General features: G+C 45.6%; 1 protein-coding gene across 1 annotated transcript; it reads right to left on the bottom strand.

The window, feature by feature from the left end:
• Nucleotides 1–145: 145 nt before the first annotated feature.
• On the bottom strand, nt 146–22,329 carry PIN1 (peptidylprolyl cis/trans isomerase, NIMA-interacting 1). Its single transcript, XM_030547669.1, has 4 exons — nt 22,220–22,329; nt 19,094–19,294; nt 9,444–9,554; nt 146–1,387 (listed from the first exon to the last, which is right to left on the bottom strand). The coding sequence occupies exons 1-4, from the start codon at nt 22,275–22,277 to the stop codon at nt 1,278–1,280; spliced, it is 480 nt and encodes a 159-aa protein (XP_030403529.1). The 5' UTR covers nt 22,278–22,329; the 3' UTR covers nt 146–1,277.
• Between the last annotated feature and the right edge of the window lie 1,430 nt (nt 22,330–23,759).

The following is a 23,759-nucleotide window of genomic DNA, read 5'->3' as shown; positions in this document are numbered from 1 at the left end:
ACTGGAGTTATATTTCCATTTTAAGATCAAACTGGCCAAAGCTGCCTTTACACACACTGCACAGGGATTTAAAAAAAAAAAATGACCAAAGAGATCTGTACAATCCAGGGAGGAAGGGGAGAAATAATCAATGCCAGAGCTTTGGAAATGTTCAACTGGAGAGGGCTTTATTTTCTGCTTGAGAGAACTGGAACTATACAGCATCTTTGCACTGGACCGAAGCTGGGAACTTTATCTGGTTTAGTTTTGTCTAAACATAAGCAACGCAGTGTAACTGGAAACAGTGACATACAATGATTAAACCACAAGTGGATAAACACATGCTCTGAGAAAACAGCACTCTCTCCACACTGCAGTCCTTCCTACCGAATGGCACTGGCATTTCTTAATGGAGCGACCTCATGCTGGAATGGTTAACACACAGTATTCTACAGACCTCGACACAGCTTAATTGGCTACTGATCTTTCTGTACTGGGAACTACTGCCCATTAACGCCCCCTTGTTTATACTCATCACAAACCAAAAGGCACCTTCAAGTTTTCAGTCCATGCAAGGGCAGAGGTGGAAGCTCCAGTTACCATTGTCTGGCAGGACCAAGAACCTGCATTGAGCCAGCTAACATGAAGGACACTAGTATCAGAGGGGTAGCTGCTCTTATGAAGGACACTTGCACACAGGCACCACTGACAGGCCTTATCAGCATGGCTCGTTGTGCCGTATCTTATCAATCTAGAAATGGCTGTGACAGATCGGTTCTAAAAACAAAAAATGGGGTGCAGACCGAATGCTGCTTAGTCTAGAGAAAACCTTTTCTTTTTTTAAAGCAGTGCAGGATGGGACAGAGATTCATTCCATCTTAAACACCAGAGCTCACGAGTCATTTTCACCACCATCAGTGCAGTTCTGTAATAAATACTCTATCATTAATAAGGTGGATGTGGGAAGCATTGAAGTGTGACCTTTAGCATCGACACGTCTCCTAAACGGAGGAATTGTCAACATAAAACTCAAGCGGCTGTGGCATGCCTGAGAATTTTAACATTCTCTCTGCTTATGAAAGACGCTACCGTCTGTTTGTTTGATCCTTGGCTAACCATGCATCTCTACAGGTGGAAAACGTGTCAGGTGCCACGGAAGGTAGTGAAACATGAAATGAGGTTTTTTTTAAACTAGATCTATGAAGTTCATTTGGGAGAGTGCAGGGCTGGAGTAGGGTTTTTTTTTTTCTCCTCCTTTCTTCCCCTCGCCCTTTCCTTTCTACAGATCACCAGGCACTTCACTCTGTACGTAGAATGATGTGGATCCCTGACTCTGTGAAAACGGGTCCGCTCATCTCACCAGCCCGCAGCGCAAATGAGGCATCTTCAAAAGGTTTCTGCATCTGACCTGCAGGAAGCAGCAAGGAGAAAAAGTTCAATTAAGTCAGCAGAGAGTGGAAGACCTTTCTGAGCATGCCAGCCTCAAAGGACGGCAGCCTCCAGGCAACCAACCAAGTCACCAATTAACAGCTTGCAGGGGGTGTTTGTTTTCATCTGTTCCCAGCAGACACTCCACCAACACAGGACTCAGATTCAGAGCTTTCACTCAGACCCCATAAACATCACTGCTGTCAGGAACAGTGTTCCAGCGAGCTGGGGATTCAAAGGGCAGAGGATCTCCTCAGCAGACTCACTGGCACAGGAGGGTGTTAGTCTTTCTGTCTCAGATGCCCGTAAGGCACAGAGAAGGGAGAGATGCGGTGTGCATTACAAGCTGCACTAAATAATTTACAGGACGCATCTGGGTAATGTCATGACCTAGACAGACAGCATGCTTAATGCTCTGGTCTCCATGTTACCAAGATCCTAACGGTTTATCAATGGAGAGCCAGGAAAGTCAGAGGTGAGCTGGGATGGCCCCTGCCTAAGAGAGAATTAGTGGGCGGCCTAGGGCAGTTCAGCAGTGGCCTACAAAGGTTCAGTTAGAAGGATTTCAACCATGAGGGGAGTTACCGGTTCAAGAGGGAACAGGATTTTTGCCCAATTTCCTGTGACAGTTTGGAAGTTATAGCAGAGAAACTGCATCTCCCAGCTGAAATAACGAGGCTTCACTCTGCCAGCACTGTGGCACTTGCACACCAGATGCCTGCAAAAGGGCAGAGAGCCTCCTGGCATGTAAGGAAGCTTCACTCTCTGCACTTAGCACTTTGCAGTGTTTGCTTTGAGATGCCCGAAGAGGGATAGATCATCTGCTTGCCAGGAACACAACATAAATCTCCTGTAAGTTTATGACCCTTGTCTCAGAGTTTCAAGACAGTGCAGTAGCTTTGGACTCCTCAGCACATTAGGAGATGGCTGCAGAAAGCATTAGACAGCATGACAGATGGATCATCAGCAGGCTCTTTTTTCCCCTAAAGAGACATTTCAGTGATATACTAATCTCTTTGGGAGCTAAAGCTTTCCAGCCCCACACAGGCCATACATTCTAGATGCATCACATGTAGCTGAGGAGCTGCTACAGAATTCATATATTTCACTTTCGGGTCTAAATCCATCCATAGTCATTCCTCTAGCGAGGCAGCAAGATGCCATGAAGGCTAGATTCCTCCTTTCTGGATTAGTCATAATAGCTTCAGCCTGATGTCTTACCCTTCAAAAGAACACTGGTTTTATTACTGAAGTAACTTGATACATAGGACTTCTCAGAGTTCTGCTTCTCTCCTCCAGTTAGTGTTTAGAATTTAGATTAATTGGTAGGAGAGGCAAACTGTTTGCCCTTCTCACTAATTCTTATTCTAACGACACATTCACACATGATTCAAACAGCATTATCTCGCCTAGAACTGCGTACTGAAAACCCTTCATCTCAGAATTTAGTTAATTGTGCTACTAGCACAGGATCTTTAGTTCAGACAAAAGAGAACCCTTGTGTGTCACACTAGAATCATTTTCCTAAAGCAAAAAGCATCAATTATTTGAAGTTTTTCAAGAAGATAAATTGGAATGTTTTAGCAGTTTCACCTCTGAAGTAACCAGTATTCACAGTTCTAATAAATTATGTTTGCAGCCCAAATGACAGCTGGAGGCAAAGATGGAAACTAAGTGTGACATCGAGAGTGCAGTTCTAGTGTCATCTAGAGGAGACAGAGTCTTGCAACATTTCTTTACTTTGATTAAACCAGGAGAAACCTTTTCCTGTAAGTCACCAAGAACAACAGTGAACTGACGGCCTGAGCCAGAACTATCAGTCACAGCATCCCAAGATTCATGGGTATTTCACTGAATCCATAAAATGCCAGTGTTATGCACTGGCAAAAAGGAAATATTTGTCTGAGGAAGGAGGGAAAAAGTTTCCCACCATGTGCAGTATCTGGAATTCTTTGAGATGCGTGCCCTTGTGGGTGCTCCACTTTAGTGGTGCATGAGCCCTGCCCCTTTGATCAGAGATTTTTGGTAACAGGACCTGTTCTGCCTGCGCCCTACACACTTCCTGCCCTGTACCAAGGCTATATAAGTAGGGGCCTACCAAATTCACAGCCATGAAAAACGCATCGGACCATGAAATCTGGTCTCCCCCTGTGAAATCAGGTCTTCCGTGTGCTTTTACCCTATACTATAGGGACTTCATGGGGAAAATGAATATTTCTCAAATTGGGGGTCTTGACTCAAGAGGGAATTGCGGGTGGGGGGTCACAAGATTATTTTGGGCAGGGTGGCCGTATTGCCACCCTTACTTCTGCGCTGCCTTCAGAGCTGGGTGGTTGGAGAACAGTGGCTGCTGACCTGGCAGCCAGCTCTGAAGGCAGCACCCCGCCAACGCAGGGCAGAAGTAAGGGTAGCAGCACGGTATGATGCTATCCTTATTTCCGGACGGCTGATTTCAGAGCTGGGCGGCCGGACAGCGGCGGCTGCTGAGCCCAGCTGTACAAGCAGCACCACAGAAGTAGGGGTGGCAATACCATACCCTGCCATCCTGACTTCTGCACTGCTGCTCGTGGTGGCTCTGCCTTCAGAGCTGGGCTCCCGGCCTGCAGCCGCAGCTCTCAGGCCACCCAGCTCCAGCCACTGCCAGCCGCAGCCCAGAAGGGTGACAGTCCCACCCCTGCCATCCTTCCTTCTGCGCTGCTGCTGGCGGTGGCTCTGTGCTGGGATCCTGGTCAGCAGCTGCCGCTCTCCGGCCACCCAGCTCCAGCCACTGCCAGCCGCAGCCCAGAAGGGCGACAGTCCCATCCCTGCCATCCTTACTTCTGTGCTGCTGCTCGTGGCGGCTCTGCCTTCAGAGCTGGGCTCCCGGCCTGCAGCCGCAGCTCTCCAGCCACCCAGCGCTGCCGCCAGCGCCAGCAGCGCAAAAGTAAAGGTAGCAGCACCCCCCCCACACACACACAATAACCTTGCAACTCCCACACAACTCTTTTTAGGGTCATGACCCCTACAATTACAACAGCATGAAATTTCAGATCTAAGCTGAAGTCATGCAATTTACGTTTTAAAATCCTGTGACTGTAAAATTGACTAAAATGGACCATGAATTTGGTAGGGTCCTATATATAAGGCTGTGTGGGTGAACTATCCTCGGTTCCTTCTCTACTGGAAAGACCACAGAGGTAGCTCCGATGCAGAGGGGAGAAGGGAGGGTAGCGATGCACCCACAGGGCACACATCTCAAAGAACTCCAGTTACTGCTCAAGGTGAGTAACTTCTTCTTCGAGTGGCATCCCTGTGGGTGGCTCCACTTCAGGTGAGCCCCTAGCAGTAACACTTCAAGGAGATGGGAGTTTTGGAAAAGAGTCCATCACTAAAGAAAACTGCACTGCCTCCTGTGGCATCAATTAGGGAAAGGTGGTTGGAAAATGTGTGCACTGAGGACCATATTGCCACCCCGCAGATTTCAGCAACCGGAATGTCTTTGAGTAGAGCTACGGATGTAGAATATAGTACAGTAAGCAGTCACTCTTAGAAGAGGTATAACCTCAGCAAAACCATAACAGGCAATAATACATCCAGAGATTCATTTAGAAAGTCAGATACTCCCTTAGACCTGGCTGCAATAGAAATGAAGAGTCTAGGGAATCTTCCTGAATAGTTTCCTCTTAATACTTAACGTATGAAAAGCCGACTCCTCTGTAGACTGATGCAGCTTAGAAAACAAATGAAAAGTGAGTAGTCTGGTTGATATAAAATTCAGGAAACCTTAAAAACTTTGGATGAGGTCCTAAAGATACCTTGTTTTCCAAGGAGAAGGTAAAGCCCGTCTCCCCAACCCTTCAAGCAGAAGTGTTGACCACTAAGGGAGCCATCTTCAGACAGATGTCGCAACAAGCACATAGCTAATGGCACAAAGGATTGTTTCATGAGACAGTTAAGAATCAATCAGGCTGAGATCCCAAAGCAGTGTAGGGCCTCTAATCTGCAGAAAAAGATCGATAAATCCTTTCAGGAATCTCACTGCGCTCAGATGTGCAAATACCAAGAAACTACCTATTTGCACACAGAAAGCTGTTACTGCCGCTAAATGAACCTTGATGGAACTCATAGAAAGGCCAGAATTTTTCAATTTCAGCAAGTAACCCAAGATTGAGGAAAGAGGCGACTGGATGGAGAAAGATGGCACTGGTTACATCAAAGGTTGTAATCTTCTGGGAATGGGCAATCATCACTTGACAGTTTCTGAAGGGAAGTATGTTGAGTAGATTCCTTTTGGCTATTTAAGGGATCTTTTGTACTTCCAATGAACATGGGGTCTCTTGTCCAGAGAATCACTGAGGAGCCAGCCTTGTCGTTGCGGAATGTTCCGATTGGGGTGAAGCATCTGACCTGCATCCTGACACAATGGTCGAGGTTTGATTGGGAGCCGCCGCCGCGGAGGATAAGAGAGGAGTTTGATGAGGTAAGGAAACCAAACTTGTCTGGCCAAGTTGGTGCAAAACAACTTCGGCTTGGTCCTTTCTGGTCTTGATAAGGACCTTTAACAGCAATGAAGTTGAAAGATGTACATAAAAAAGACCCCCAAGCTAGGAATATTTTGTTGAGGATTTGAGAGTCCAGCTCCCATTCATAATTTATGGAGAAATATCTACTCAGGTCATCCACCACAGTGTTCTGTATACACGGGAGGTAAGCCACCAAGATGACTATCCGATCGGGAACACATGAGTTCGCAAGCTTTATCACTGCTACAGACTGAGGGGGAAAGCACTCCACCCTGACAATTGATAGAATATATGCGTGCTACGCTGTCCATCATGATCTTGATAGGAGTTGTTTTTGAGTAGGGGAAGAAAGTGAAAGCAAGCGTTTCTGACCCCTTTAATGCCAACACATTGACGCGCAAATGCTGTTCCTGTTGTGACCATTTTCCTTGGACTATGTGAGGACCCAAATATGCTCGCCATCCCAAGAGGGAAGCATCCAATGTTAACATGACTGTAGGGAGACCAGGTAAGTGACTGTAGGACCTGACTGAATACAGATACCTGCTTATTGAGACTGCATTTATGGGATACCTAAACAGTCCTGAGCCATCCCTAGAGACACTGAAGATGCAACCTGACATTGTGTGTCACAAACACACAAACTGCCATGTGCTCCAGCAGTTGTAGACATGGCTGTGCTACAGCTTGCGGGCTGAGGTGCACTCTTTGCATAAGGTTTTGGGGTTTTTTTGAACACAGCAAGGAACCTGTTGAGAGAGAGAGAGATCCTCTGCCTGTTATCGAATCCAGACGCGCTCCTATAAAAATCAATTTACTGAGATGTGTCAGTGACCCAACCGACCGCAGTACCAAGTGACATCCAGAGGCTGCAAGGAGCAGAGACCTTGGCTCATTCAGTCCCAGAATTCCTGCAGTACAGGAAGCCCAGCAGAACTCAGTAACATCACCAATGATGTTGAAGAGGCTGTTGTGCAAGGCACTGTTGATACCGAGTGGTCTCTCAGTGGTAGCAGTCTTTGTTACCAAGCCCTGTATCCCTGAGGTATTGGACTTTAGTTTGGAAAAGAGAAGACAGAGGGGACCTGATAGCAGTTTTCAGGTATCTAAAAGGGTGTCCTCAGGAGGAGGGAGAAAACTTGTTCACCTTAGCCTCCAATGACAGAACAAGAAGCAATGGGCTTAAACTGCAGCAAGGGAGATTTAGGTTGGACATTAGGAAAAAGTTCCTAACTGTCAGGGTAGTTAAACACTGGAATAGATAGCCTAGGGAAGTTGTGGAATCTCCATCTCTGGAGATATTTAAGAGTAGGTTAGATAAATGTCTATCAGGGATGGTCTAGACAGTATTTGGTCCTGCCATGAGGGCAGGGGACTGGACTCTATGACCTCTCGAGGTCCCTTCCAGTCCTAGAGTCTATGAGACTTAGTTGAAGCCTTCATGTGCTTCATGGTATCTGAAGTACTTGGAGCCTCACTAGCTCTCTTCCTTGGGCCTGACGTTTCCAGTGACTGGGTCTTCTTTGATGAGGAACTCTGTTGGTCTACTCCTCTTATCTCCTCCCTTATACTTTGAACAGGAAGCTCTTGGTACCAGCAGTGCAGTTATAGGTACCTCAGCCAACGAGAATGCCAGAAACTGGCGTTTTGGTGCCATCTTCCTTTGGAAAATGCTCTGTGACACTGCTCTCGATGATGAGGAGGCACTGACAGATGCGGAGGGTACCTGTACAGCAGAGTTCTCTGTACCCAGTTCTCTGAAGCCAGTCATAAGGCTTTCTCCATCATTAACTGTCTATGCTTAACTTCCCTGTTCTCACAGGAATTTCCCTTAAAAGAAGAACATATTTCACAGGTGCTGGAAACAGGAGAGTCTCCGAGGCAACGAATACAATGGGAGTGCCCAACAGGTCTCAACAAGAGGATCACCTTTTAAATCTTAGGAAGACTGGCATCCCCGACAAAAGGAAAAGTTGTTTAGACCCCTCACTGGGGGGAAAAGATTTCTCTTAAATAAAAAAAAGGAGGGGTGGGGGGAGACAGAAGTTCCAACTATAAGGTGCTAAACCTACTACTACAAAGCACTAATTATGTAGCTAAAAGACTAACAAGGGGGGTAAACGGACAGTGAACAGGCACATGCTAGACTCCATCTCTGGCCGAAGGCAGTGGAGAAGAAACTGAGGGCGGTTCACCCATACAGCCCTTTATAGCCTTGGTACAAGGATGCGTATGACCCATGCACAGACAGAATAGGCACTGCTACCAAAATCTCCACTCAAGGGCGCAGTGACATGTGTGCCTGGAGTGGAGCACTCACAGGGACAATACTTGAAGAATCTCCTATTTAACTGCAATATAAATTAGCTCCATACGTGGATATAAAACAGTACTTTTTGATATAGCTATGCAGACCACCCTGCGCACTGTCTGCTCACCAATATACCCTTGCAGCACCGTGCATCAGCATAGATTTCTGCTGCAAAATTTGTATATTTGCAGCAGGGCAAAAATTCAAAATGTTCAGGAATTTGCCTTAAGAACACTCACTCCTCATCCTGCTAGCCTCAACAATGAGCTTAGGAAAAATGTGGGGTTTCCCCTGATGGTGACACATGATTCCACCTCACTGTTTCAGCTGTGGACAGTTCTCAGTAGACCTCTTCCTTTTGGGTTTGTTCAAGTTTCTGTGACTTTGGAAAACGTGTTTTAAAGACAAAGACAGAAAATTGCTGCATTTGCCAGCACTAGTTTCCTGATTTACTCCAGCTACAATATGCAACATGGGCACAAATTTTATGTGCTCCTAGCATTCAGGTGATGTTTTGTTTTTTAAATACATCTTTTATAGGATCTCATTGTTTTGTACTTTGTTCTACTCAGTGGAAACTGGATACATGAGGAACTCCAAAGAATTAAAACTTAAGTGATCATAGATAGGACAGTGAATCTCAGATGGTTCAGTTTCACTTCTAAATTTCAAAAGGAACTTCCTTATTAATGGGATTTATTGGGACACTTGAAGTGATCGGAGAGCAGCTTCCTGTATTTACTCCCTCACCACACAGATCAATATTTCTGAAATGAATTCCCTCACCAGCAGCATTATTTTTAGTTGGCTGAAAATCGCACCCATTTGGCCAATTTGCTATTACCCCCCCACACACACACACCCTGAGATTAGTGCTTAATTACCTGCCTGGCTTGTCACTTGTTCCATGTGCTCATTTCCTCCTTGTTCACAGTTTGTTACGCTAAACAACTGTATTCCCATTCAGTGTGGCTGAAAAAACTCTCTCTAGGCAAAAGCCAATTTCAGAAGGAGCGTTTGTGTAACATCCTCTCCTCCTAGAATAATGTCATAGCTTATTCCTAACTGGTTTAACATCTAAGCAGCAAACTACAGTTCATGTGCTGCAAGGTCTCCTAGCACACCAATCCTCTGGGCAGTGGGAGGGATTATTAATTCTCACCCCCTGCTGAGGAATTTCAACGTCAATTATGTAATCTCCGTATTGAATTCATGTCACCTACCTCTCCCAAAAGCACCCAGGTCTCCTCCCGCCTTGGCCGAGCTGCAGTCACTAAACTGGGAAGCGAGGGATTCGAAATCTTCTTCTCCAGATTTAATCTTCTGGATGTATCCTGTTGACACACATGATAATTCATAGTCAGAGGCAAGAGCCAAGTCAGAGAGCATGCTGGGGAGTGGGGGGAGGGAAATATTCATAATGAAAAACGGTAGATAAATCTGAGCTTTTGTTAGTTACTGGGAGCATTTCAAGGAACCTGTTTTTCCCCTGTGCCATTTCAAAAAGGTGCTTAAGTTTTAGCATCCCCTAATGGTAAGTGTGAGCCATTGCAGAAGGTCCGTAACTCCCAAGAAACTAGCGCAGCACCTCAGGACTTGGCTTTGTGTTCTTTGTGCCAAACATCAACGGCCTTTTGCTGCACTGAATCCCAGAAGTTCAGGTTGCACTTGCAAGCATGACTGCCACTTTGGCCATGTCTACACTACTGGCATTTACTGAGGCACTCCTATGTCACAATAGCACCATAGGGTCAAAGTTTCCTACAATGACAGGAGGCCTTTTCCATCACTGTAGAAATTCTGCCTTCCTGAGCAACAGTGGCATTCTGCCATTCACCTTCATGTGTTTGTATTACAATGTATTTGATCACATAAATAACATTTCATGCTTTTCTACAACCTCAGATGCTCCCGTAGGATCTTTTACTACTGTGTGCTGTTCTGTGTATACTAGAAAAGAATCCATGACAATGACTTACACAAGATGTGCAACAAATGGGGAAGCAGCTCCTGTGAAGCCCTAACCTCACTCACTATTCAATCAATCAATCAGTCTATAAAACTAAAAGTACTAGGTTCCTGCAGAACCTGTCTCAGCAATTCACACCTCAGATGCCTTTTCACCACCCAGCTAAGACAGACAGCGTATTTTCCAAAGTGCTCTGCATGCAAGAAGTGAGGTTTGCAAACCCTCTTAAATGTAAAATCAAGTTAAAACTATAAACTTTCCCCACAATACTCAGAAGCACTTTTTACTGAAGGCTATTTCCAAGCACCTTTCAATCTTCCTTGTGCATCGTAAGCCTTTTCATCTCTAGTTGCTAAAAAGGGTGATGGGGAGAGGGGTTGAAATGCAGAGACTCACCACCAACCAATCAAGACAAGAACTTTGTACTTAAATCTGCAAAAGTGTACCTTTGGTAAAAAGGCCAAACATGGAAAATTTCAGCCAAATAGGTGGATGATTTGGAAAGTTATGGGTGTCCGAAAATGGAGTTATAATGGAAATACTCAGAGCCTTAACTGGTAGCTGTGTCTTACAACTCCAGCACATGTACTACCCTGCCCTCATATCTGTGTAACAAGAAATAACAGAATGTAACTTACCTTTTAGACTGTTCCTTCACATCAGCAACTCAACATTTGACTTGTATTTTGGAGAGTGGAAGGGGGTATCTAACTACTCAGGCATTGAAAACATTTAATCAGAGACAAGCAAAACCATGTCACACGCAGGTATCTGAATTATGCCACGACAGACAATTCTTGATGGTTCATTGAGATCCATTAGTCTCTTGAGCAAAGGGCTATGCAGGATTTTGGGTTCAAAATAGAGAAGTTCATAAAGAATACATCCATCAACTACTATTAGCCAAGATGGGCAGAGATGCAACCCTCATGTTCCAGGTGTCCCTAGCCTGTGACAGCCAAAAGTTGGGAGTGGACAACATGGGACAGACCACTCGATAACTGCCTGTTCTGTTCATTCCCTTTAAGCACTTACCGTTGGCCACTGTCAGAAAACAGGATTCTGGGCTTGATGGACCATTGGCTATACTGGGTCAAACCACTCTATCTTAATGCAACTGAATGGGTCATTTTGAAGAGCATCTCTGGCATACAGAGTACTACATCACTGCTAAATCAATCAGCACCGACTTTACTTTTTAATTAGAAGCCAATAGCATTAAGATTGACAAAGGCATCCATTGCCCACCAGCAATTTTGGGAGAGGCACTCCACAAAAACCATGAATGGTATAGAAATTTGTTTCACTGTTTATTTCATTTCACTAAATGAAGGAGAAATTCCCTCCCAGGCCCAGTCAAGAATTTCCCCCCACACAGAGCAGAGACCATTCCCTGCACTGCATTCTCCCAGGCTCTGCACAAGTTCCAGTGGCTCAAGGAAACGGGCTGCCACCATTTCCACTACTGCACAAGCTGACAGAAGGTCTGGGGTTAGGGTGCTAGCCCAGAAGACCTAGGTTCAACTGTCTGTTCCACCCCAGGCTCCTTGCATGACCCTGGATAAGTCACTCAGGCCCAATCTTCAAAGGTATTTAGATATGCAACTACCACTAAAGTCAATGGCTGTTAGGTGCCTAACTACTAGTCTATGCCTCAGTTTCCATCTGTGAAATGGGACAACAGCACTGCCCTGCCTCTCAGAGGGCTTGCAAGGATAAGTACTGTAAAGCTTGTCAGGTGCTCGAACACAATGGGACTGCGAGTCCATACCAGTACCACAGAATAGGTACATCTCAGCAATTAGGAAATGTCACCTCTCTTCCTCCTTTGTCTCCTAGTTAGCTTTTATACCCTGGGTTTCATCCTCACGCTCCTGCACCTCCCTAGTCAGTTTCGGTCTCCCCTTGACAGTTATACCCTTCACAGAAATGTTGCAGCCACCCCATTTGTGACTTGGTGACTGATGATGAAATAAGCATGTTTTTTTGTTTTTTTTTTAAAACAATAATGGCCTAAGCTTAATAGCAATACTATTAACAGTCAAGGAGTACTGGGTTATTAATGTTACAACAGCATCTAGAACCCAAAATTAGCACACCCACCCACCCCCCGAGCTACAAACTGTGCCATGTAGTGAGAGGGGCCCTGCTGCAAAACACTTACAGCTTAAATAGACAAAAGAGTGGGAGGGGAAGTCACAGAGGGTAAGTAACTTCCCCAAGGTCTCACAGGTCAGCGGCAGAGCTCGGAGTAGAGGACCAATCTCCAAAGTCCCAATCCAGTGCTTTTCCCTCTGGACCACAGGATGTTAAGTCACGTTAACAGCATCATACCTGTGTGTGCTTTAAAGAAAGAGAAACCATGGCACACCCCTAAAGAGGGGGAAGTTGAAGGAGGATTAATCAACAGAAGCGTGCCCACTTCACAGGTCTCCTGGGATGAGATCATGGCAGGAAGACAAGCACTACCAGCAGGGGACTGGAACAAGTCACTCTTCAGATTATTTATAATTAGGGAAGGCAAGGTCCTAATGCTCTTTCAGATAATACAGGAGAACATAGATGTTAAAGGGAGAGATTCAGATCTCATGTGCATGTTTCTCCACTTTTGTTTTCTCCGCATGCCTCTCCTGAGGCACCCTGCAGGTGCACATGCCTCAAAGGTGGTGTCGCTACCTACTTAACTTCAAGGGTTCATGTCTGGGGAGAACGTCAGCACCCCAAACAAAGATGAGGGAGAGCTTCTTACTTCTTTCAAAGTAAGTCAAGCTTTGCTGCCTTCTGGACACCCAGTCTTCCATCTCCAATGAGAAATGCTGGACATAGCAATTGCTATGAAAGGGGAAAGACTGTGCTTGGTCCAGTCATTATCAGCATGAGCATCCTACCAGTGAAACCCTGCAAGATCTTGGGACCATAAGGTAGGGTAGGTGTGGTACAGCAATGAGTGCTGGATCTCCTGAAGCATTCAAGGAGAAGCACACAAGAAAAGGAAGTTGTTTAGCCTGAAGTCAATAAATCTCCTGGTTTCAGAAGATGAAGCGCTTAATTGAAGTAACTTACCATTTGGGCACTGTAAGCCAGGTGAGAGCACTCGTGCTCTAAAAAATGGGCATCTGGACACTAGATTTCAAGCCGTAGTTCACTGCTGTAGGAGGGTCAGTGGAAGAGCCTTCCTTCAGAGTGTGTGTATATGAATGAGAGCGCTAAATTCATTTTAATAGTTTGGGGGAATGCTCAGGGACAGAAGAGGGCAACATCAGATGCAAAAGTTTGAGGGGATAAAAAGTTTTGCTACCACAGCAAATACAGCTCCAGAAATGCTCCCTCATTAGCAAATATTTTATAGATGAACTGCATCTGCACAGGAAGCAAATGCCACTCTAGCATTATACAGGTGCAAATGGTGCTTTAAACCCTTTTTCTCTCTGTGTGCACTATAAAGAGCAACTCAGTCAAGCCACAGGTACAGCAATTCAGGTGCAAGAAGCCATGGAGACTCTCAGAGATCAGCACAGGTAGCTCATGGAAGAAGTGGGCCCTGAAGTTAGGAAAGTAAAGCCACTTAGCAGAGAGCCATGTGTGGCAAGAAAACGAGCAAGAGTGGGAGAGGGCAAAGCAACTACAGGGGAAATAGAGACGCGAACAGCAGCAGCTCCTGCAGCACCAAGAGCTAAGAAGTTAGCAGCAATGGAGACCTGTAGAGCCATGTTGACAGCACCACACATGAAGAAAGACCATGAAGCGAAATGCAGAACGCCAAGTGTCATCAGAAGGAGTGAGCTTGTGGAAAGAGACACCACATTCCTATTGGAGTCGTGGTGATTCCCGCCTTACACTGATGGTCCAGTGGAGTTTAGCAAGGTCTCAGTGCTTGCTGGAATTTTAAGGGTTAGCCATTACATGCAACATTCACATCTCATAGCAAGGAGACAGGAGCCTGTCAATAGTCAGAGAGGGGAAGGAAATGAGCTTCCTCCTCAAGACCCCAGAACTACCCACAAAAGCTTGTGGGAGCCCTTGCCTTGGATGAGACACTGCAGTAAGCTGCCAGGTCATGAAGACACTAGAGGAAAAAACCTCACTGACAGCAAGCTAACCAGCCACTGCCAAACAGCTACACCTCAGTGATTCTCCAAAAGACTGTTTGGTTTTGGTGAGCCAACCGTGACAAAGATATATGGTTGATTTTTGTCTTAAGCCAGTATGACTCAGTCTTCTGCTTGGCTAAGTTTTGTCTATTTTTAGGGACTGAAAGAGGATAGCTTGGTTTTTAAGGAAAAGAAATCTGTCAAACTACATCAGATTTCATGTAAGCAGTTCCCAGTACAATAGTCTTCCACTGACTGAAACCGAGCATAAAACACTATTCCTTATTGCGTCAAGTCCTGTGATTTCCCCAACAATGGCGCATCCCCCCCCCACCCCAAAGTTCAATCAGTTGGATCCCTTCGGCTGAAGTAATTGCCAGTACCCTACACATCTGTATAATTATGCAAGGAATTTAACTGAGTAGAGAATTGTTTCTGTATCTTTAGCTGGACTAGTGCTAACCTCAGAACCAGGCCTGTAGGAAAGCTGCCAGAGAGTGGCAGAGAGGAAGAATGGGGGACTGACTTCGGACTATAGCCCTGTGACTATATTTTGAGAGCCAGGGTAGTTTATATTCCTTCTGAGTAATTAATGTGATGATGTGCTTTAACGCAAAGATGCTAGCAGTAATGGGAGTGGTATTGCTAAATTAAAGGGGTATGCATATTTATCCGACCTTCTACTTTAATATGTATTCCTTAGAGGTGGAGTGGGAGAAGCAAAAGAGAGCACACAAAGGGAGCTGAGTATCAGTTCAGAATCAGTTCTGTATTTTATTTAAGGAAGATTAATGCAAGATTAGGAGTAAGCCATTTACCCCAAAGAGGCTTGTTGTGTTTCTTGTGCCTCTGGGCAGAAGACCATTTGTTTTCATAGCATTTATGTATGCACACTGCAGTGGGAAAAGTGAATATTGTTTATCTAATTAAACTAAGCTGCTCCAGCCTATTATAAACAGTATATTTGCACAATACATTTGCTATCAAAATACAGCATTCTTCCAAAATACATATTTGCATCACCCCGAGTGCATGTTTACTTCCAAGCAGCATACTAATTATGCTGGTAAAAGTGTCATATTACCTCCCGTTGCACCAACACACACAAGAAGGTTCAGCCCTAATTTGCACACTCATGCTAAAAAAAAAGTAAAGGCACTTGAGTTAAGAAAGGATCATAAGCTTTAACATTGAAGTCCCTGAGTAGTCAGTTTGCACCACGACCTTCATGCTGTAAAAAGCTTCTGGAGAATGAAATTGTTACAGTGAATTTCACAAGCCTGCAAAGTGAAACTAAATAATTTGGTTATCACAGCTCTGCTAAATGTATGACAGTTTATTAGTCCAAACACAAAACGTTCTTGCCAACTGGTTAGATGATCTTGTGGTTAAAGCACTAAACTGGGGGTCAACCTGTCCTGCCATGGACACCCTGTGCAGCTCTGGTGAAGACACTCCTGGTGCCTCAGCTCCCATCTCCAATGGGATTAATAGTCCTTCCTCTCACCAACTCTGCCTTGTCTATTTCAACCAGAAGCTCTTCAAGACAGATACTGTCTCTCACTATGTATTTGTGCTGAGCCTGGCACAAAGGGGCCCTCTAAGCATTACTATAATACAAATCAAATTAGGATTACAGTGAAAACTAATTTAACCTACACATTTTATTCACCCATTTTAACTTTCGTAATGGTATAAGATTTTGCAATGCTGGTTTATTCACAAATAATGCATCACCTCTAGCTGTCTTCAATCTACTCTCCTTATTACTCGAAAGAGAATCACAAGCAAGTAAAACATCCAAAACTAACTAAAGTTCATCTATCTAAAACGCTAACTTTTAGCAGGTTCCTTGAGGGCAGGAGACTATAACGAAGCATTTTCTTTAAACAAATTCCAATCACAGGTTTATATTGCATAAAACTAATTCCAGAGTTAAAGATTGTAAAGGAAAGAGAGACTTAACTGCTCTCTAAACAAAACTTAAGACTGTGGTGTGCTATGTCTGTCGAACAAATGCCTCCCAGGAGATCTACTTAAACAATTCTGTGCTATAATTACGTTCATCAGGTACAGTACATCTGCACAAAGAAATTCAATGATGCCTGACTATTTGTCAGAAATTGTAGTGGAGTTAAGCTGTGCATTCATGCAATACATTCTCTAGTGGGTTTTTTTGGTTTGTTTTTTTTTAAACTTTATAATTTTCTGTCATTTTCAGGGGGATAATACCAGATTGGCTCTTTCCAGGTCAACAGTATCAATGTGTCATCTCACCTTCCTGGAGCAAGGAAAATGCAGAAACGAACCTACATAAAATAATTATGAGTGGATGTTCCCTATGACCTTTGCAGGGAATAGCGTTTATCAAGCACAGATGGGAGTGTCAACAGAAATAGATGTTTTGATAATTCCATTTCATTCTCAGGAGGCAAAAATACAATGATAATAAACATGATGAATGAAAGAATCCCTAATGGCCTTTATCAAGAACACAGCAGGACATTTACATCAAATAAGTTTTAATCACATCTCTCTCGTCCTCAGGCGTCACACAGGGATAAAGATTGCTAAACATAAAAATTATCTGATAGTGAGGGGACTTCAGTCTCCAGGGCTGTCAATCCTGCACTTTAATCTAGCACTAAAAATCACTTTAAAATAAAAATTACATCTGGATCTCATACAGAACAAGATTAAAAAAAAGTCTCTCTCCATAACCTTATCAGATGTTGAAGACCTGCTGTGTCTGAGATAAAGGAGGGCACCCAGACAAAGTTATAAAGAGGACTGATTCATTTATTCAGAATAATGTTATCTGGGCTTCTAAGGGGGCAATAACTTGTGTGCAGATCTTCTAACAGCAGAAAGTCTAACTGGCTATAAGGTTCTGAAATACCACTTAGTTAACATAGCTCAAGAGAACTTTTCGCTCTAAAATTCACTCTCTCTCACTGGGCCCTAAATTTATGAACACTTGCTCTGTACCATGACAAAAGCACTCTTGCTTCTAGTACAATAAAACCCCATTTATCTGACCCTCCATTATCCAGCTCTCCACATGAGCCAGCGCACACGTCCAGAAACGGGCACTCTCTCCTGTGGCCACTAGATGGTGCTGCAGGCCCGCATTTTCCCATTCTCCGGATTATCTCAATTTTTGATTATCCAATCAGGTCCCAATCCCAGTTAGATCAAATAAATGGGGCACCGCTGTATCAGTACAGAACAGCAAACTGCTGTACTACAAAGTGTTAATTGCCAGTTATTTGGTGTGGTGTGAAATTCCCCCCATGCAAAGAGCAAACAAAACCTAGGCCCCACCTAAAACCTCACCTCTATCTTGGGGGGGGGAGGGGGGGAAAGGAGAGAGAGCAGGGGGGCAGCATGAGGCCTAGGTACTACTGCAGTCTTGTGCTTGCTCTTTGCACAGAGGAGAGAGTTTCACCCTAAGATATAAGGGAATATATCCAGGATTAATTACTGTTTATGGCAGCCAGGCTGCAAATATTTCAAATTATTTTTATTTATAAAATTCTCAACTCCATACACACAGTGCTAATAAACTTTGCTGTAGCACTCCTCACACCCTGCAGTACACAACAACTTGTTTATTATGCCAGTTATAACTAATTAACTAACTTAACTCACAAAGGAGATTTTCCTAAAAAGCTGCTAGCATTCTTGGCAGTTACTTCCGCATCTCTTTCAAAACACACTGGGCAATGGGTTAGGCTTCAGGGCTACACAGGGTTTGCTGGGGGCGATTTTCTTCTCCCCCAGATGCTGTCAAATTGTTGGTTTTTTTAATTGAAGCAGGATCAAGGCTGTTGCGAGTAAAACATCGTTGCTGAGTCTTCCAAAAGCAACAAGAAACTTTACAGTAACGTAACAGCATGCAGCAATAACCGTGCTTTACAGGTTCAAAGCACTTTACAAAAGGTCAGTCCTCACAACACCCCTGTGAGGTAGGTAGGTCAGACTATTTCGCAAATGGAAAACAGGTTAAGGAGCTGATCCAAAGTCAGTAGAAAGATTCCCACTGGCTTCACCCCAGACCCTGACTAACTTAGCTCCAAAGCAATAGGAGAGTCAATGCAGAAGCTGGGATGAGAATCCAGTCTCTAAATGCCAATCCCATGCTCAGTTCGCAAGTCCAAACCTCACCGCCTAAGCAGCATCCCAATTAAAAGCTACTGCCAGCATTGTAAGGGATGTGACTTGTCACAACACGCATTAGGAAAGACACAGGATTCCATCCCTCCTGGACCAGTTTAAGGCTACTGCACACTGGGAAACGTACTGTGTACATTTTGTGGATCATCTAAGCAGGATATTTGACTATCCCTGTGCAAATGTTTATGCACATCTCAGGCACAGATTCATCAGAATGTATAGAAACTGCATTAGGGCAAATGAAATCTTAAATATAGAAAAAGGAAGATGTTAAAGGAACATTTGTTTTAGCTTCAAATAATTATTTTATTTTTAATATAAAAATATACACATTTACAAAGAAAATACAAACACCTGTCTGACATCACATTACAAAAACATAAAGAGGGGACAGGGAAGGGATGAATCCTGTTTTTAGGTCATTTAATCAGGGTCAGTGAATCACACAGCAAAATTGATTCCCCAAGTGGCTGTGCTACACGAAAGTCCATGTTCAAGCCACTTGGCTCAAAAACTTTGCCTTAGAGGGTTCATGCCCCTAATAAGCCATTTCTCTGTGTGTGTGTGTGTGTATATGTTTTAGGCCCTAACAGGACTTTCCCCTTTTCTACCATCAACCTCTCCTGCTTTTACTTGCCATTTATAAGCTCCAGTGCCTCATCTTTGCTCCGCGTGATCTTTTCCTGCCTCCATGATGAGGGCCTTCTGGATTGGTTGTGCTTCACCAAGAGGTGTGAACAGCGCACTTTGGCGGGCTCTCCTTGGCCGTTCTTCCCACCACCGCTGGGGCGCTCCCACTGGCTAGCATTTGTAATGTGGTTGAAGTAGTACACACGGCCTACAAATACAAGGGAGTAGAGGATTAGATTTTAGAAGTTCCTTTCAGACTCATGGCACTAGCTTCTTGCTTATCTCATCAGAAATACAAGACTGAATTTCTGCAAGTGGGTGAGAATGTGTGGACATTGGCTCAAATAAGGAACTGGAAACACTCAATATCCCATAATAATGGAATGCTGCAGCATTGCAGATGGCAATCCCATCTGTTAAGATTCTAGTCTCTAACAAAACACTTCTAATAAGAAATAAAGGAAGAGGGTGAGAGCACAACAGCTCATCCAGCCTCTTTCCAGCTCTGGCAAATCACTTCAGTCCTGATCCAGTTCTCATTGAAGTCCATGTCAAAACTCCCACTGATTTCTATACAAGAAGGTCCTTAAACCTTCCCAGGATAACCTTCACCACATGTAAACTGGATAGTTCATATTTGTAAAGTACTAATTATTCTTATGAAATCAGAAAGCGTGTCTGCAGCCTTCAGGCATCACACAACAGCAACACACCTTCTGAAGAAGTGCACTCACACAGCAGAACTCTGCCTGTATTATCCCTGAAGAGAAAATGAAAGGTTCTGGGTTTCTGGCAAAGAACAAGGAGATTATGTTTCGCTTTACCCAAGCATATATGTGAAGACAAAGCATGGTGAAATCTCTACATAGGAAGGATGAAAGGCCTAGATATCAGTGACTCATACCTTACAAACACATCATAATTTACAGATTTCAGGAAAGATGTGGACAAACTGGAGAAAGTCTAGAAAAGCACAACAAAAATGATCAACGGTCTAAAAACTATGACCTATGACGGAAGATTGAGTTTGGGTTTGTCTGGGGACATAACAGTTTTCGAGTATATAAAAGGTTGTTACAAGATGGAAGGAGAAAAACTGTTCTCCTTAACTTCTGAGGATAAGACAAGAACCAATGGGTGGTTTAGGTTGGACATGAGGAAAAACTTCCTGTCAGAGTGATTAAGCACTGGAACAAATTGCCTAGAGAATCTCCATCATTGGATTTTTAAGAGCAGGTTAGACTGTCAGGGATGGTCTAGATAATACTTGGTCCTGCCAGGAGTGCAGGGAACTGAAATAGAGAATCTTGCAGGGTCCCTTCCAGTCCTGTGATCTTGCAGTTAGAAGACTAAGCAAGAAATCATGTCTGTGTGTGCTGGGCACTGCACAAACAATGAGGCCTTGATCCTGGATGTGTCTTTGGGTGCTACCACTAACAAAAAACACTCCCCAACCAAAATCAACTGCTCTTTAGAATAAGCAGCAAAATTCTCCAGAAGCAAGACATCAAGAGGATAGGGGACACTCGGCTGTGAAGCCAAGCCAACCAATATTGTAACTTGGAGATGCTGCAAGCTCCTGCCCTCCAAGCTGGCAGCAGCTCATTCCTGCACGAGCAGGAATTCACATGGGCCAGGCTGATTTTCTCCACCATTAACATCCCTCTCTATAACCCCTTTCAGCCCAAAGGATTTTGAACCAGCAAACCAAGCACTCAAAGCTCTTAAGGAGTGTGACAGTCCCGCACAGAGCACTGCATATAAGGCAACAAAGGGGAGAGGGAAAGGGAAATTCCAGCCCAAAGATACAGGGACCAAACCTCCAATTATAAAACTACCACCGTGGGCTTGTCAGCATCCTAGCAAAACTGTAACACATGATTCATGTCATGACCCTGTGCAGGTGCTTTGCCTCTAACTTGCACATGGAACATGTCATGGCATTGCTCCAGACTTGACCCTACCCCATAGCAGAACAAGCCCCAATATCCACTCCATCCACACTAGGACCAGAATCCAAGAAAGGCACTTTTCCAGCTTTCACTTCCTCCCCTCACATAGGGACACTCCACAGCTTCATTCCAGACTTGCCCATCCATCCCAAGGAGAAAAACATGAGACCTCCAGAGCTTGCTCTCTGGTCTCACATCATGGGGAAAACTTATCCCCAAGCAAAGACATGGTGAGATTCCCAGCCTGCCACAATAGAGCCTCCCCCACCACAGAGAATCACTGAAAGTCACTTCAACTGCTGTACTCAGTGTATGCAGCAGGGCACCCACTAAATAAAACCCATCCCCCATCCCTAACCTTTCCCCAGCAACGCCCTCCCCATGGGAACCAATCACCCTCCCCAAAGACACACCCCATAAGGAACCACCAACCCCCCCCGGACATCTCCATGCAACAAAACAACCCCCTCACAGACCAGCCCATGGGGACCAAGCAACTGCCCCCCACATACCTGTGGGACCAGCCCTTCACAGCTCTCACCTCCAGGCCCAAACCCTCTGCACCCCAACCCCTGTGGAGCCAGTTCACCTCCCTCCCCACCCACCCAGGCCCGGCCAAGCCCCCCCACTCCCCATACCCAGGCTTGGCCAGGCTCAGCCACCCCTCCCAGGCCAGTCCCCACCCAGCCAGGCTCCCCTACCCCCCAGGCCCGGCCAAGCCAGACCAGACCCCCCTCATTCCCCAGCTAGCTAGCCCCGGCCACCCCAGGCCCAGGCCCAGGCCCAGACCTCCCAACCCCCCCCAGAGCCAGTCGGCTCAGCCTCCCCCACCCCCCAGGCCCAGGCCCAGGCCCAGACCTCCCAACCCCCCCCAGAGCCAGTCGGCTCAGCCTCCCCACCCCCCAGGCCTCCCAACCCCCCCCAGAGCCAGTCAGCTCAGCCTCCCCCACCCCCCAGGCCCAGGCCCAGGCCCAGGCCTCCCAACGGCCCCCCAGAGCCAGTCGGCTCAGCCTCCCCCAGGCCCAGGCCTCCCAACCCCCCCCAGAGCCAGTCGGCTCAGCCTCCCCCACCCCCCAGGCCCAGGCCCAGGCCCAGGCCCAGGCCCAGGCCTCCCAACCCCCCCCAGAGCCAGTCGGCCCCACCCCGCAGCCCAGGCCCGACTCCCGCCCGGCCCGCGGTACCTGAGCTGCGGCTCATGCGCTTCTCCCAGCCCGAGGGCAGCTTCTCCTCCTCCGCCATCTTCCCTCCGCCGCGCCGGCCACGCCCCGCCCGCCTGGCGCCACTGCCTCCCGTTGGCGCAGCGGAGACCGGGGCCCCGCCCCCGCACGCGCCCATTGGTTCAAAGAGCTGAGGTCCCGCCCCCTCGCTAGACACTGTCTCATTGGCGCAGAAGATCAGTGATTGGCTACGGGCGAAAGGCCGCAATGATTCCGGAAGCGATTCCGGAGTCTCCGGACCACGTGACGGGGATGGAAGCCGGGGAGGGACAAGGAGGAGTGCCACGGCCAGCTGCACTCCGGCGTTCCTATACCGAGCCACGTGGGGAGGTAGCATTAGAAGGGGTATCAAGTTACTGTTAGCAAGCACGTGTTTCCCCGGCTGTACACCAGAAAACCTTTGACAAGGTCCCTCACCAAAGGCTGTTACCTAAATTAAGCTGTCATGGGATAAAAGGGAAGGTCCTTTCATGGATTGAGACCTGGTTAAAAGACAGGGAGCAAAGGGCAGGAATTAATGGTAAATTCTCAGAATGGAGAGGGGTAACTAGTGGTGTTCCCCAGGGGTCAGTCCTAGCACCAATCCTATTCAATTTATTCATAAATGATCTGGAGAAAGGGGTCAACAGTGAGCTGGCAAAGTTTGCTGATGATACTAAACTACTCAAAGATAGTTAAGACCAAAGCAGATTGTGAAGAACTTCAAAAAGATCTCACAAAACTAAGTGATTGGGCAACAAATTCAGAGATGGTCAAAAAAGTGAACAGGATGTTAGGAATCATTAAAAAGGGGATAGAGAATAAGACTGAGAATATATTATTGCCCTTATATAAATCCATGGTACGCCCACATCTCGAATACCGTGTACAGATGTGGTCTCCTCACCTCAAGAAAGATACTACACTTGAAAGGTTCAGAAAAGGGCAACTAAAATGATTAGGGGTTTGGAGAGGGTCCCATACGAGGAAAGATTAAAGAGGCTAGGACTCTTCAGCTTGTAAAAGAGGAGACTAAGGGGGGATATGATAGAGGTATACAAAATCATGAGTGATGTGGAGAAAGTGGATAAGGAAAAGTTATTTACTTATTCCCATAATACAAGAACTAGGGGTCACCAAATGAAATTAATAGGTAGCAGGTTTAAAACAAATAAAAGGAAGTTCTTCTTCACACAGCGCACAGTCAACTTGTGGAACTCCTTGCCTGAGGAGGTTGTGAAGGCTGGGACTATAACAATGTTTAAAAGGGAACTGGGTAAATTCATCGTGGCTAAGTCTAAGAATGGCTATTAGCCAGGAAGGGTAAAGAATGGTGTCCCTAGCCTCTGTTCATCAGAGGATGGAGATGGATGGCAGGACAGCGATCACTTGATCATTGCCTGTTAGCTTCACTCCCTCTGGAGCACCTGGTATTGGCCACTGTCGGTAGACAGATACTGGGCTAGATGGACCTTTGGTCTGACCTGGTACCCCAGAGGGAGTGAAGCTAACAGGCAATGATCAA

This window comes from Gopherus evgoodei, unplaced genomic scaffold (assembly GCF_007399415.2).
Source record: "Gopherus evgoodei ecotype Sinaloan lineage unplaced genomic scaffold, rGopEvg1_v1.p scaffold_66_arrow_ctg1, whole genome shotgun sequence".
Lineage (NCBI taxonomy): Eukaryota > Metazoa > Chordata > Testudines > Testudinidae > Gopherus > Gopherus evgoodei.
The sequence above is the reverse complement of the archived record's forward strand: the minus strand, read 5'-3'. Positions and strand labels throughout refer to the sequence as shown.